Source organism: Eulemur rufifrons, chromosome 28 (assembly GCF_041146395.1).
Source record: "Eulemur rufifrons isolate Redbay chromosome 28, OSU_ERuf_1, whole genome shotgun sequence".
In the NCBI taxonomy this organism is placed as follows: domain Eukaryota; kingdom Metazoa; phylum Chordata; class Mammalia; order Primates; family Lemuridae; genus Eulemur; species Eulemur rufifrons.
In genome coordinates, this window is record NC_091010.1 from 58,606,299 (window position 1) to 58,620,205 (window position 13,907).

The 13,907-nt window shown below is 34.3% G+C and overlaps 1 protein-coding gene across 1 annotated transcript in view; it reads left to right on the forward strand.

Annotated features, from left to right (window-relative positions):
• The window catches only part of ATRNL1 (attractin like 1), a 563,691-nt gene that overhangs the window by 224,692 nt on the left and 325,092 nt on the right, over nucleotides 1-13,907 (forward strand). The window contains exon 25 of the mRNA XM_069459886.1: nucleotides 1,699-1,760. Within this exon, the coding sequence (XP_069315987.1) occupies nucleotides 1,699-1,760 (62 nt within the window). The remainder of the gene's footprint in view (nucleotides 1-1,698; nucleotides 1,761-13,907) is intronic.

Sequence of the window (13,907 nt, forward strand, 5' to 3'; positions counted from 1 at the left end):
ATTATCCTGTTAGTTATTAATTGATGTATCAAGAATTCTCTCACCATGAATTTAAGTTCTTGTTGACAATTTTGTTTGATAAGCTCCATTTCTACCACTTTCTTATGGACAATCACCTGGAGAGAAAATTCATTCTTTTCCACATTAAAAGATGCTTTTAAAAAATCTTTTAAGATAATTTCACATATAACCAATCTCCTGTACCAATTATCTTTCTTTAGTCTCTATATAAGTGCTCTATAATTCAATTGCTTACAAGCTTGCTGGAAATGAATGCTACTATATTTAAGCTTGCATGTATATGCCACAAAGTAACCATCTTCTCAGCTGACTGTAATTCATTATATTATATAAGAAATACTGATACTGCTTATTTTAAAATTCTATTTAAATTCCTTAGTGTTCTTTCCTTGCATTGAAAGCTGGGATAATTGTAGAACTCATTACTTTGTCTTGTCTTGTCTTGTCTTTTCTTTTCTTTCTCTCAAAATGTGTTAGATTTATTGTTAACATAAAATGTACTTAAGCCATCGCTCAAGGATTACTGTCCACTGCCACTTGTCCAATGTCTGAAATTAGTTGTTTCATACATTTTGTCCAGTTTTGTAGTTGTTTAAGGCAAGAGAGAACACTCATTCCTGTTAGTCCATTTTGACTAGAAGTGGGAATTCTGTTACGTATTTTTGGATGATTTTCATAAAAGATTATTAAGAGAAAAAGACATCTAGATATTTTAATGGTTTAACTTCAGCTGTATGGGAAAACTCACTTATGTTGACAATGTCATTTAAACATGATACAAAAGTTTAATTATATTTATTATGTTATGATTATTATATGCCAATGTTATGGTAAATATTAAATTTCTATTAATTTAGTTAATTTTTTCTCTAACATCATGAGATTAATGATTTTATTATTTCCATTCACATATGGGAAAACTGAGACACAAATAGACTAGGTGATCAAAATATACAGGGCAAATAAGTAATAAGCTGCATTTTAAAATCATTTATTTTCTATTTAGAGAGTATATTATTGACTAATACACTATAAAATACTTACTCAAGAAGGTGTTACAGTATGATTTCTGTAATGTTAACAGAAATTGGGAACAACTTTAACTTATTGGCTGGTTTTACTTTTCAAAACTAATTTCTCATTAACATGATGTTTTAAATATAACATATTTTACTCTTTGAATGATGTGTAACCAAATATTTGTATATATGCATGCAGTTTCCCTAGATGAGGATATATAGGGAAAAATTCCCCAGTTTCTTTAATGGAGTTGAAATTTATATTTTTGTTTTACAAGCAATTATCAATTGTATTAATCAAAAATATAATCATTAATAGATGGAGAAATAATTTGCATGTTTTAGTTAGGCACATTTAATCTATCATAGCATTTTACATGAAACTTTTAGCATACACTCTTGAAGTAATTTTTGAATAGTTTTTTAACCATGTGATTTCCTAGTCTATACAAGACCATTATTAGTATTTGAATATTTTAGGTATTCTAGATAAAGTTTTAATTCCATCATATATTTGATTTTTAATATGGTGATCCAAATGTCTTTATGATGTAGAAATATTATATTTACAAATGCCATGAAGCATCACCTCACCTCAGGTTTTAGAGAAGAACATACATTCAGTAAGTTTCAAACTTTTTTTATTTTGATTTTTCAGATTGCATTCTCACAACACAATACAATCATGGATCTTGTGCAGTTTTTTGTCACCTTCTTCAGGTAATTTACTTTTACTGACTTTGAATTTGTTAAGCCTATATTCTGATACATGTCCAGTCAATCTGTTAGATAATTTAGCAATTATTTCACCTTAAAATATCATATAGCATGTCTTGAATAGTTTTATGTGCTTAAATATAGACCACAGAGAGAAAGAACATATCTGAAATGTACTTGTCTAAGATTATTTTACTGTTATACTATGTAATAGCTAATGGGTGCAGTGGAAAGAGAATAACTCTTTGTTTTCCTGCTACATAAATAATAAAAGCCTGCTTTAATTAATGAAATTAACAGTGCATGTACCTCATGGATTACTTACATCTGCAAGAATTAAATCAATTGAATTCTTAGGTAATTATCATATGTGCTTAGCAACTTGCTAAAGTCTGTGTTGAATGAGAAAAAGTATGTATTTTCTATCCTGAAGGAATTTGTAGTCTGGAAGTACTATATATGGTTTTGAATAAAGCATAATTTCCCAGAACATTAGTTATGTGAGGTATTAATAATAGGTTCATATTAAAGGGTTCTATAATTAAACAACTTTTGAAAATGCTATGTATACTAAAGTTAAATATGGTTCGTTTGGTTGGGTTTCGACAGACATTACTTCTTAAGAGTTTTTAACATGCTAATTTGCAATGTATCTTTCTAAAAGAGAAGGTAGAGTTTACAGCATTTCTCAGAACATGAAAACTCTTTTTAGAGAACATTTATTTTCATTTACTGGGGATGTATAAAGAAACACTGGGTTAGGGGTAAAAAAAGCTGACTTTCAGTGATAGAATATCTGTGTTGTGGAATCTGGGATCCTCTGGATTGAAAGAGATGTTTTCTTGTTAACATTGTTATGGATGTGTACAGCTTATGCTGGTCCTTTGGGTGCCTTTGAGCAAATTACACAGATGTGACTACTCCTTCTGGTAGACATAGCCCCACATCATGGCACACAACTTTGAAAACAGAGCTCTGTATGAGTTTTGAGCAATACTCACCCGCTTGCCTTGGCAAACTTATACAATAAAGACCTGTACAACTCAATCCTTGATACAGATGATGTGTCAGGCACTTTCCTAAACACCAAGTAAACACTATCTTGTTGGTTGTCTTGTCCAGACACACACAGAATACTTGAATTCCTAAGACCTTCTTCATATTACTCTGTGAACATTTTCTGTTAAGGACCAGTTTTTAAATATTTCAGGACTTGTGGGCTCTATGGCTTTTGTTCCATCTTCACAGCTCTTCAGCTATGGTGCTAAAGCAACCAGAGCCAACATGGCAACAATTGGGATGACTGTGTTCCAATAAAACTTTATTATAAAAACATCTGGTGGGTTGTATTCAGCCTGTGAACATAATTTGCCCAACTCCTGATCTATTTTATGGCTGAATGCCTTTAATGACGGGAAACTCACTAATTCCTAAGACAGCATTTTCTATCATCACATAACTAATTGTTCTTTATCATTGAGCTTAAATCTATCTCCCTGTGACATCTCTCCTAATTTATCCATATGGGCCCATACATAACAATTCTAACCCCTCATTTCCATTTACAGCCTTAAGATTTTTAAACTCTTTTCTCCAATTTACACATTTCCTGTACATTTATCTACTTCTTTTGTCAAAGCCTTTGTCATATTGGTCACTTTGCTCTGAAAACAATCATGTTTATCTATGTCTCTTAAAAATTATAATTTCTATAATTTAATGCTATAAATGTATTTATCATTGATATGTGTAGAAAGTATATTCATACTTTAAATTTGTTCCTTAAAAATGAAATTGGAGGAAATGCCTTAAATATATCTAATGTTTTATGACTTTGTACTTCAGAATATAAATGAATTTTAAGGCTATTACCAAAGTTACAGTATGTTTTTAGAAAGTACTAGAAGTTACAATTGAACAAGCATTATTTAATGCATTAAAAAATGAAACAATTTTTTGATGCAGAATCATGTGGATGGAAATTCACTGAAAAGTTCAATTATGTGTAAAAATTCACAAAGCTGAAAATATATGTAAATTATTTAAATGTTTAGGGTGTATTTTAAGCTTTTGAATTTGTGTGCGTATTTATATTCAATAGCGCTTTTATTAAGTAAAAGAAAGCTAGTATTAATATGTACCATGTCTTAGCGATGATCCTATTTACTAGGTTGTCATCATGGGCAACGTGAAATAAAATATTCTCATCATTGTGTGAGATAAAATATATTTGATAGGTTTTTTGTCATTTAAATTTCTTCCAGTAGTGAAATGTAAATTAGATCATTTAAAAATCATCTCATTGTTAAAAAAAACATGGATTGAATATTTTGAAGTTTATTAATTATTAATTTTTGTAAGGCCACTGCTAAATTATAAAAGATTTTTTAAATAGGTTAACATTTATAGATACCCTTCAATCAGGGCATTATTGCTGCTATTGCTGTTACTAATGAAGTCATTGGGGTAGCAGAGGTGAATGTGTCAGCTTTTCAGTTTAGCCATAGCTCTATGGTGACCAGTTCTCCAACTCTGTGTCAGTTTTTTAACTGTATATCGTGTATAGTTCTGGTGGTAAACATAATTGGGCGGTACTAGGAAGATTATTTATAGACATGGCTCTGATCTTAGCTTTTTGTGCCATCTTAAGTAAGTCACCGTCTTAGTCCATTTGCATTGCTATAAACGAATACCTGAGTCTGGGTAATTTATAATGAAAAGAGGTTTATTTGGTTTACAGTTCTGCAGGCTGTTCAAGAAGCATGGTGCCAACATCTGCATTTTGTGAGGGCCTCAAGTTATTTCCACTCATGGCAGAAAGGGAAGGGAAGCTGGTATGTGCAGAGACCACATAGCAAGAGAGAGGAGGCAAGAGAGAGGAGGCAAGAGAGAAAGGAGGGAGGTGCCAGACTCTTTTAAACAACTAGCTCTCTTGGTAACTAACAGAGAAAGAATTCACTAATTACCACAAGGAGGGCACCAAGCCATTCTTGAGGGATCTGTCCCTCTCTTCTCCCCAACCCCCCATGACCAAAACACCTCCCATTAGGCCCCACCTCCAACATTGGGGATCAAACTTCAACATGAAGTTTGGAGGGTCAAATATCCAAACAATTGCAATCACCTGGCTTCTCTAAATCTGTTTTTTTTCATACATCTAATTTAAGGATTTTTGTTGTTAGAGTGTATAAAATAACATAGTAAATGATTAGAAAACTGAAAGGAATTAATTTTTAAAGAAACCCTTTTTCTGTTGTACAAAATAGAAAATTAGGTGTGTCTGAGTCAGAAAAGTCTGAATTATTTATTTTAAAGAAATAAACTAAATGAAAACAAGGTAGAGACCACTGCCCCTGTACCTTCTAGGTTTTTAATGGTTGTACTAATTTTCACTATACCACAGGGATGACATATTTTTTATTTATTACCTTGTCTACATGGGGGCATTTTCAGAGGTTACCACTTGGTCTTTCCCACCATGACTGATCCTACTCTATAAGCCAGGGGCACAATATATGGGTTACTCCACTTATCTTGTACATCAATTTTAACTGTAAATTCAGTGACTGGGGAAATGACCACTGGGTGGATCCATAGACACAGTTGGTGGACTGTGAGCCAGAATTTAGTCAGAATTTGTTATCTGCCACACTGCCTACCCCACCCACCAGACACCCCAACTCTAAAAAGGGACCCCATTGACATTTTGTGTCCTTGGGTATCTATGTCACCTCTAACCTTATTTCCGGTAGTACTCAGAATGTGCTTATTCCCCTTGCACTGTGTATGTCCCCATGTATAAATACTCATGCATATGGTGTAGGTCTCTTCAGGGATCATTTTATCTACTTTTCAAGATGTTTTAGGGTCCTCCCTTCTATGGACCCAGCCATGTCTTTAATCAGTGGGTTCTGGATTTGAAAATTAGCCCAAATCTGTGAACTGAGCAGAGGATCATGACTTTCTATTGAGGCAACCACCTTTAGCTTCCTGTTACTCTATTCTTCCTTAAAATACCAAAATATTCTGCTCACCTATTTTGCCCTTCAGGTTACTATCCTTTATTAATCATCCCTACAGCTCTTTGTGGGTAAGCCCCTTGGCAGATTCTCCAATCTTGTTGATCTAATTATGGTAATTGTGGCTCCTAGGTTTTGCAGTTAAGCCCTGACACCTGTCCCCTATTACCCCCGCCCCCCCAATCACTTTATGGCTATTAACAAACCTAGCCTTGTGAGTGTCTCTCCTATTTGCAGCTCTGGTATGTAGTAGAAACCCAACTCTAAACTTCTTTATAATGCCTGTGCCCCTCTGATCAGCATATTCCTAATGACCTCAGTGAATGGTGTGTTCTCTGGGCCCTCCCATGGAACATGACCTTCTGATAGTACTTTTGGCTTCATAAAATTTGAGCCACTCCAGCATATTCCTTTCTCTTGACTTTTTTATTTCTTTATCTCCAATAGTCCAAAGCAACTCAGCCACTTCAATTTCACTTTGTACTGGCCATGGCGTTTTTCAGGCTTCCATGCGTTACTCTAGCAACAGGTTTGCCCTATTCCCTGGAGTCCTTAGTAGTGTATTAAATCTCCTGTGCTCCTGTAAACATGCACCAAAATCAATGAATTTTTTGTTTATTTAGTCTTATGTTTCATTCCCTTGATCAAATATCACAAAACTCCAAATCTGGTCATACTCCCACGGCTCCTGCCAGTATATGCTAGCTGATTCTTGCAGCTGTTTCAAGTGTGCAATATATTTTCTCTCTTATCAGGCTCAGTTGGGTTATACTGTGATTAAACTCAATTATCAGTCTGGCAACCAATGGAGGAAGTGGGACAGCTTGTGAGGAGAGCACCTGTTGCCTCAGAGAGAGGAGAGTTTTTCAGTGTCTTCCAGCCTGACAAAAGTGCTAGTTATTACTAGGGAAGGCAACTGTAGAACCAACATCCTTAGAAGCATCCATCCAGATATTCTTATCCCATATTTCAGTGTCCCAGGTCTTCCCTACTATGGTCCTTACTTTTGCATAACAGAACTGCTCTGGCTGAGCATTTTGTCATCTTGGGAGCTCTGCAACAATTAGATCACCAGCCTGCTGCTCATCCATGTTGGCTCTTCCACTGTCAGACATAAGGGCCTCATTTAAAGCTATAAAAGAGATCCCCAGCTCTTATATTTAGCCAGTAATATTTGTTAATGCCCTTTTGTCCTTCATTATCTCTCTGCAAGTATCAATACAGCATAATAATAATCACAACTCCACTCTCTTTTGAAGGTGTTTTCCTTATCTTTCAAATGCCTGAATTACTAAACCTACAAATATTTTCTCCATCAAGACATTTTCTCAGGTCACCACTGTTGAAATCTTAGCAATTCGAACCTTTGCCAAGGACTATCAGTGCTCCACTTATCAACATGGATGCTGTCCTCTTACTCTGCTAATCAGTGAGTGAGTCAGTTCCAAATCCTCATCTTACCTCTTGTTTACTCAGACCACAAATTCTTGGAGAAGCAGACACCAAGATCAGATTCGACAAGCAATAAATGTGTTAGGGGAAACTCCTGTGAGGGAAGAGTGGGAGGGAGCAGGGGAGATGGTGAGAGAGCTTTCTGACCACAATGCCTGTCTGCCTTTGTGAAGGGGAGCCGGAAGAAAGGGAGGTTGAGTGAAAGAGCCTGAGAGTGCCGGACAGTTCTAAGAAAGTTTAACAAGACAAATGTGTTTCCTTGCACAAAAGTCACCCATCAGAAGAGTCTTGCACCTCCCAGGAACATGCCTACCCTGGTATCTCTGCCAGGCTCAATCATTGACTGAGAACAGCCCTTGGGAAATGGGGCTCAGTGTTAATACAGAGATGGGTTTCAGAGTGCAGTGGCCAAGGCCACTGGCTAACAATGATCTCTACAGTCAGAGATCAGAGAGGGACATTTTAATGGTTGGTACAATAGTTATTTGTTAATTGACAGTGGGTAGAACTGGCTTGTAAAACCTGTGAAAAATTAATTTGGTAAGGTTTTCTATTTTTGTATAATTTGTATTTTGGGGAGGTAGATTTTTAAATTTGATTAAATTTCAGTAATATTTATAAGTCTACTCAGGTTTTCTATGTTTTCTTGACCTAGTTGATAATTTATCTTTTTAAAGAAATTGTCTGCTTTATTTTACAAATTTATTGACATATTTCCAATATTAATATTCTAAAATTTTCTTTTATTAGAGTTATTCCTCCCCTTTCACTGAGAATTTTGCCTATTTTTCCCATTTCATTTTTTTTATTGATAAGCTATGAAAGAGCTTTGATAGTGTTGGTAATCTTGTCAAAAGATTTTAAGGCTCCTCACTGTTGTTTTATTCTTTTATAATTCATTATTTTCTGCTCTTATTTTTTCTACTCTTTGGGGTTACTTTATTGTTTTTTTTCTAATTTATTCATTTGAAAGTGTAATCAAGCTCATTGATTTCTAGCTGTGTGGTGCTCATATATGCATTTATAGCTACCTATTTTTAATATTCTGCTTCAGCTGCATTCCATGGCCTTCAATATGTAGTATGCTGGCCTCACAGAATTATTTAGAAATTTTTCCCTCTTAAATTTTAGGGAAAGATTTGAGAAGGACTGATGTTAGCTCTTTTGAAATGTTTGGTAGCATTTATTAGTGAAGCCATCGAGTCCAGGCTTTTCTTTTGTTGGGATATCTTTGATTACTAATTCAATCTCCTTACTAGTTATAGGTCTATTTAGTTTTTCTGTTTTTTCATGATTCAGTCTTAGTAAGTTTTGTGTTTCTAGGAATTTGTCTATTTCATCTAGGTTATCCAATTTGTTATTGTCTAATTGTTCATAGCACTCTCTTATAATTATTTTTATTTCTGTAGAATTAGCAGGAATGTCCCTACTTTCATTTCTAATTTTAGTAATTTGAGTTTTCCATTTTTTTTCTTAGTCAGTCTTGCTAAAGTTTTGCCAATTTTGTTGGTCTTTTTGAAGAATCAACTTTTGGTATTGTTGACTTTCTCTATTTTCCTATTTTCTAGATTGTTTATATATGCTATAATATTTATTATTTCCTTCCTTCTGTTACCTTTGAATTTAGTTTGTTCTTCTTGTAGGAAAAGGAAAATTTTGTAATGAATATTTTGTAAATTAAGGTACATTTAGCTACAATTTCCCATTTTCCCTATGTATGGCAACTTTTGGGACACCCTATATATTTCCCTAGCCAACACTAATTTAATCAACATCTCTTTTCTCCTCCTGAATCACATAGGAGCACTGGAAACTTTGAAACTTTCAGTTTTACATAACATTGTCTAATTTTTAAACATATTTTCTAATTTTTAATTTGATTTTTAAACAGCTTTTTTGAGATATAATTCACATACAATACAATGTCCATTTAAAGGGCACAATTCAATGGTTCTACAACCACCATCACAATGAATTTTGGAACATTTTCATCCCCCTCAGAAGAAACCATACACTCATTAGTAGTCACTCCCTATTCCTCGTGCATACCCCTAGTTCAAAACAATCACTAATCTATTTTATGTCTGTAGATTTCTGGACATTTTATATAAATTAAATCATATAACAGCTGTTCTTTTTTGACTGGCTCCTTTCATTTAGCACAATGTTTTCAAGGTCTGTCTATGGTGTCGTATGTATCAGTACTTCATTTCTTTTTTATTCCTGAATAATGTTTCATTTTCTAGATATAACATCTTATTTCTCCATTTATCAGTTGATTGGTATTAGGTTTTTTTTTCCCCCTTTTTGGCTATTGTGAATACACTATGAACATTTGTGTATAAATTTTTATGTAGGGATTTGTTTTCAATTTCTCTTGAATATACAACTATGAGTAGAATTGCTGATCTAACAGTAACTCTAGGTTTAACATTGTGACTAACTGCTCACCTGTTTAGTAAAGATGCACCATTTTCAGTCTTACTGCCAAAGATCAGACCTCCAGTTTCTTTATACCCTCACTAACACTTGTCATTAACTTCCTTTCTTATGACCATCTTAGAGGGTACAGAGCAGCAAGAGAGATGATGATAATTTGGAGGAATTAAAAAGGAAAGGTTAGAGGAATATAAACAATACAAAAACAAAAGCAATAGTAGGAGTTAAGCAATTGAAGAGTACAAACAATCAAACATGACTCTGTGGAAGTAATCATGCCCATGGAAGAATAATGCAAAGTTAACACAGTGATCAAGATTTTGGTGAAATAAGACATTTAATCATGTTGTATATAAGGACATTTCAAAAGACAAAAAAGAAGAAATGTAACTTCCTAGAGGAAAGAAATAAACCTAAATTATTAATAACATAATCCCTACATCAAAGTGGCATAACCCAGAAAGAGTATTTCGCATAAATACTTTAAAAAAATGGAGTAAGGACAAAGAACTCTGAAGTATGAAAAATAAACAGAAGTTCTCCTTTTTAAAAATGAGATTATGATGATGGATTTGTTAATGAATATGAGGCCTGAAGATACATATTTAGCTAAATATTAATAAAAACAATAAATGATTTCTTATTATACTGGAGTTTTACTTACAAATTTTCTCCATGACTTTGTTTTAGAAGAAAATAGATATCTAGGTCCCAACTGTTCTTGTAAATGAAAATATTAATATTTAATGTGGTATGGGTAAACTAGTGATGGTGCAGTTTATTGCAATTTAGTTAAATCAATGCTCCACATCTAGTTTATAATGCTGAGGTTTGGAGCACTAGTCACTGAAACAGACTTCTCTAAGAGTCATGTCAGTAACTTCACACTTTCACCTAAATATTGTTTACACCTCAAACTAAACATATCCTAAATTGAACTTACTGTCTTGGCAAACTGCCTCTCTCTTCCAGGATTCTGTATTTCAGTTATGGGTGTCTTTATTTACCTAATTTCTATACCTGGGAATCAACTAAATACTCTTCTCTTTCCTTAATCCCCTACGTAAACCTCATTTCTCCCATTTTTATATCAATATATTATATTCAAAACAGCCAAAGTGGTTTTTTAATAATTTAATTATAAGGGAAGAGTATAATACCATATTTTTACTATACCTTTTCTATGTTTATATATGTTTAGATACACAAATACCGTGGTGCTATAATTGCCTTCAGTATTCAGTACAGTAACATGCTGTACCGGTAGCCTAGAAGCAGTAGGCTATACCATATAGCCTAGGTGTGTAGTAGGCTATACCATCTAGGTTTGTGCGAGTACACCCTATGATGTTAGCACAAGGATGAAATTGTCTAACAACATATTTCTCAGAACATATTCCCATCGTTAAGTGACACATGACTATATTATTATGTTATACATTTAGCTCTATGATCCATTTCAGTTATTTTTTGTTTATGATTGAGGTGAGGTGTAATATTAACAAGGTTCATTATTTTGCATTGGATATCCAAGTGCTAAAGCATGATTTGTTGTAAAGACTGATCTTCATTTTGAAATGCCTTTGCAACTTTGTTAAAAATCAATTCACCATAAGGTTTTAGTACCAGGTAATATTGTGTAAACACACATATCTCTTTATCTCTCACTGAACTCAAGTATAAAACCTGGACCAAAAAAAAAAAAAAAAAAAAAAGCATGGGCAGCTATTTGCTATTTGCTATCAGCAGGCAGATCAGGGAAGAACACCAGAGTTCAAAGTACCACTACATTGTCTGGAAGTTTTCCATTTTTTCCCTTTAGTATCCCCTGACCTAAACTCAGTGCAGTCTGAAACCTGAAAGTGACTACTGTTGTCTAGACAGGGGAAAATCCTCTAGTTCTGGCTCATGGTGTAGAAGAGAGAACTCTTAAAGCTCAGAGAGAGTGGGGGAGATTCCCTCCCATTTTTTCCTCTTTTTCCTCAATTCACTCACCCAAACTCCAGGCAGTCTGCAGTAGGAACACTGGCAGCAGCAAAACGGGAAGCTGCTAGGGCAAAAATTCTAAGGGAGGGGAAATCTTCCTCTGTGTATGGTGGAACTGTTATTACAAAGGGCTGAGATAAACCCTATTTCTTTCCGTCTTCTCTGTCCTCCCAGCACAGAACTTGGTAAAATCATGGAAGTGGGTGGTTTCTGACCAAAGGATGGAAAAGTGGAGCGCAGGGAAACAGAAAGGACCAGGGAGATAACAGAGAGAGGAAAGCTGTTCCATAAAATTGTCTAAAATTTCCTAGGATCACTCCTGAGGTGCACATGTGAAGATCTGATCCTAATTATCATGCCAAAGAATTTGAGAACTGAGCTAATGGGTTGCATCCTACTCTGGCCCCAGACTGAGCAGTGGTTGGCCCACCTGCTGGACAGACTCAAATAGCTCTGCAAAAGCTTTGCTACATTGTGACCACAACCCACAGATGGTTTTAAAAATTCTCTGTGGAAGAATATCAACATTATCTATAGAATGTAAACAAGACCTCAATCCCTCTGGAGAGTCCATGTAGCACAAGCAAGGTGGAATAAAGGGAAGAGGAGAGAGAGCTCTGATTGAAGTGGCCATTCTTAAGTTTCATTGCCAAACCAAGGACTGTCTAACAATGTTTATTACTTTAAGAAAACTTTTATCATGTACTGGGTCTATTAGCTAAGCATATAGGAAAAATTGACATTTGTACCCTGCCTCATACTAAACATAAAATAAATTCCAGGAGGAAAGGAAAAACAATGAAGCATCTAGAAGATAATGTGGGAATTCTTTTTTTTTTTTTTTTTTTTTTTTTTTTAAGAGACAGGGTCTCTTGCTCTGTCACCCAGGCTAGAGTACAGTGGCACAATCATAGCTCACTGTAGCCTTGAACTCCGGGCTCAAGTGATCCTCCTGGGCTTAAGTTATCCTTCTGCTAAAGTCTTCTGAGTAGCTGGTACTTACAGGTATGTGCCATCATGCTCAGCTATTTATTAAATTTTTTTTTGTAGAGACAAAGTCTTGCTATATTGCCCAGGCTGGTCTTGAACTCTTGGCCTCAAATGATCCTCTTTCCTTGGCCTCCCAAAATGCTGGGATTACAGGCATAAGCCATTGCACCTGGCTAGAATTCTTCTTTATAACCTTCGAATAGGGAAAAGTTTCTTAAATAGGACACATAAAGTACTATAATCAAATTAGACTACAAAAAACTAACAGTTTTTGTTATCAGAAGGTACAATTAACATCATGAAAAGTCAAGTCACACAGTGGTATAAAATGTTTTCAACCTATATAGAGGGCAAAGAACTTATATTAACAATATATAAGTCACATAAATAAAAAGAAGCCTGAAAACTTAACTTTTCTCCCCCCTAAAATGACAATAGATTAAACATGCACTTCACAAAAGAAGATATATCCAGATCTCTAATAAAATATACAAATTAGCTCAACTTAAGTTTTATCAGGGAATTCAAATTGAAACAACAGTGTAATATGACTATATACCTACTACAGTGGCTAAAAAGAAAAAGAAAAAGAATACCAAGTGTTGGAGAGGATATGGAACTATTAACACTGCTGGTACACTAGGAATTGGTGCAACAACTTTGAAAACAATTTGACATTATATTCTAAAGTTGAATGAACTCATACTCTGATGCCCAACAATTCCATTCCATCAAAAGCTATGCAAAATAGATTTATAGAAGCATGTTTTATATAGCTCAAAACTGGGAATAAACAAACTACCCAAAAGTAGAATGAAAAATATAATCATTTAAAAAAATAATGTGGAGCAATGGAAAAGAACAAACTAATGCTAATACTTACAATTTCCCTTTTGCATTATGCATTAATGTTTGAGGAAAGTTTTAAAAAACAGCATGTACTACTTTTAGAATATTAAGGGAATTTTATAATTAAAACTTATATGCTAACTATATGGTTTCAAAAGGTATGCTTCAAAAAAAATTGAATGTAGAAAGGAACACTGTATACATTGACCTTTGTCACTTTATCTTGCAACTTTAGAGGAATAAAATATTATCCAGGTAAGTTATCTGTCATAGGAGTCAGCCAGAAAGATTTTCCTTACTAGATATTTTTAGTCTCTCTAACACCTTGTCAGACAAGGCTTGAGAGTACTCTATTTTCAGTAAAGCATTTCAAGAAAGGATTGAAGAGTTATCAAAGATGCTGTGTAGATTCAAA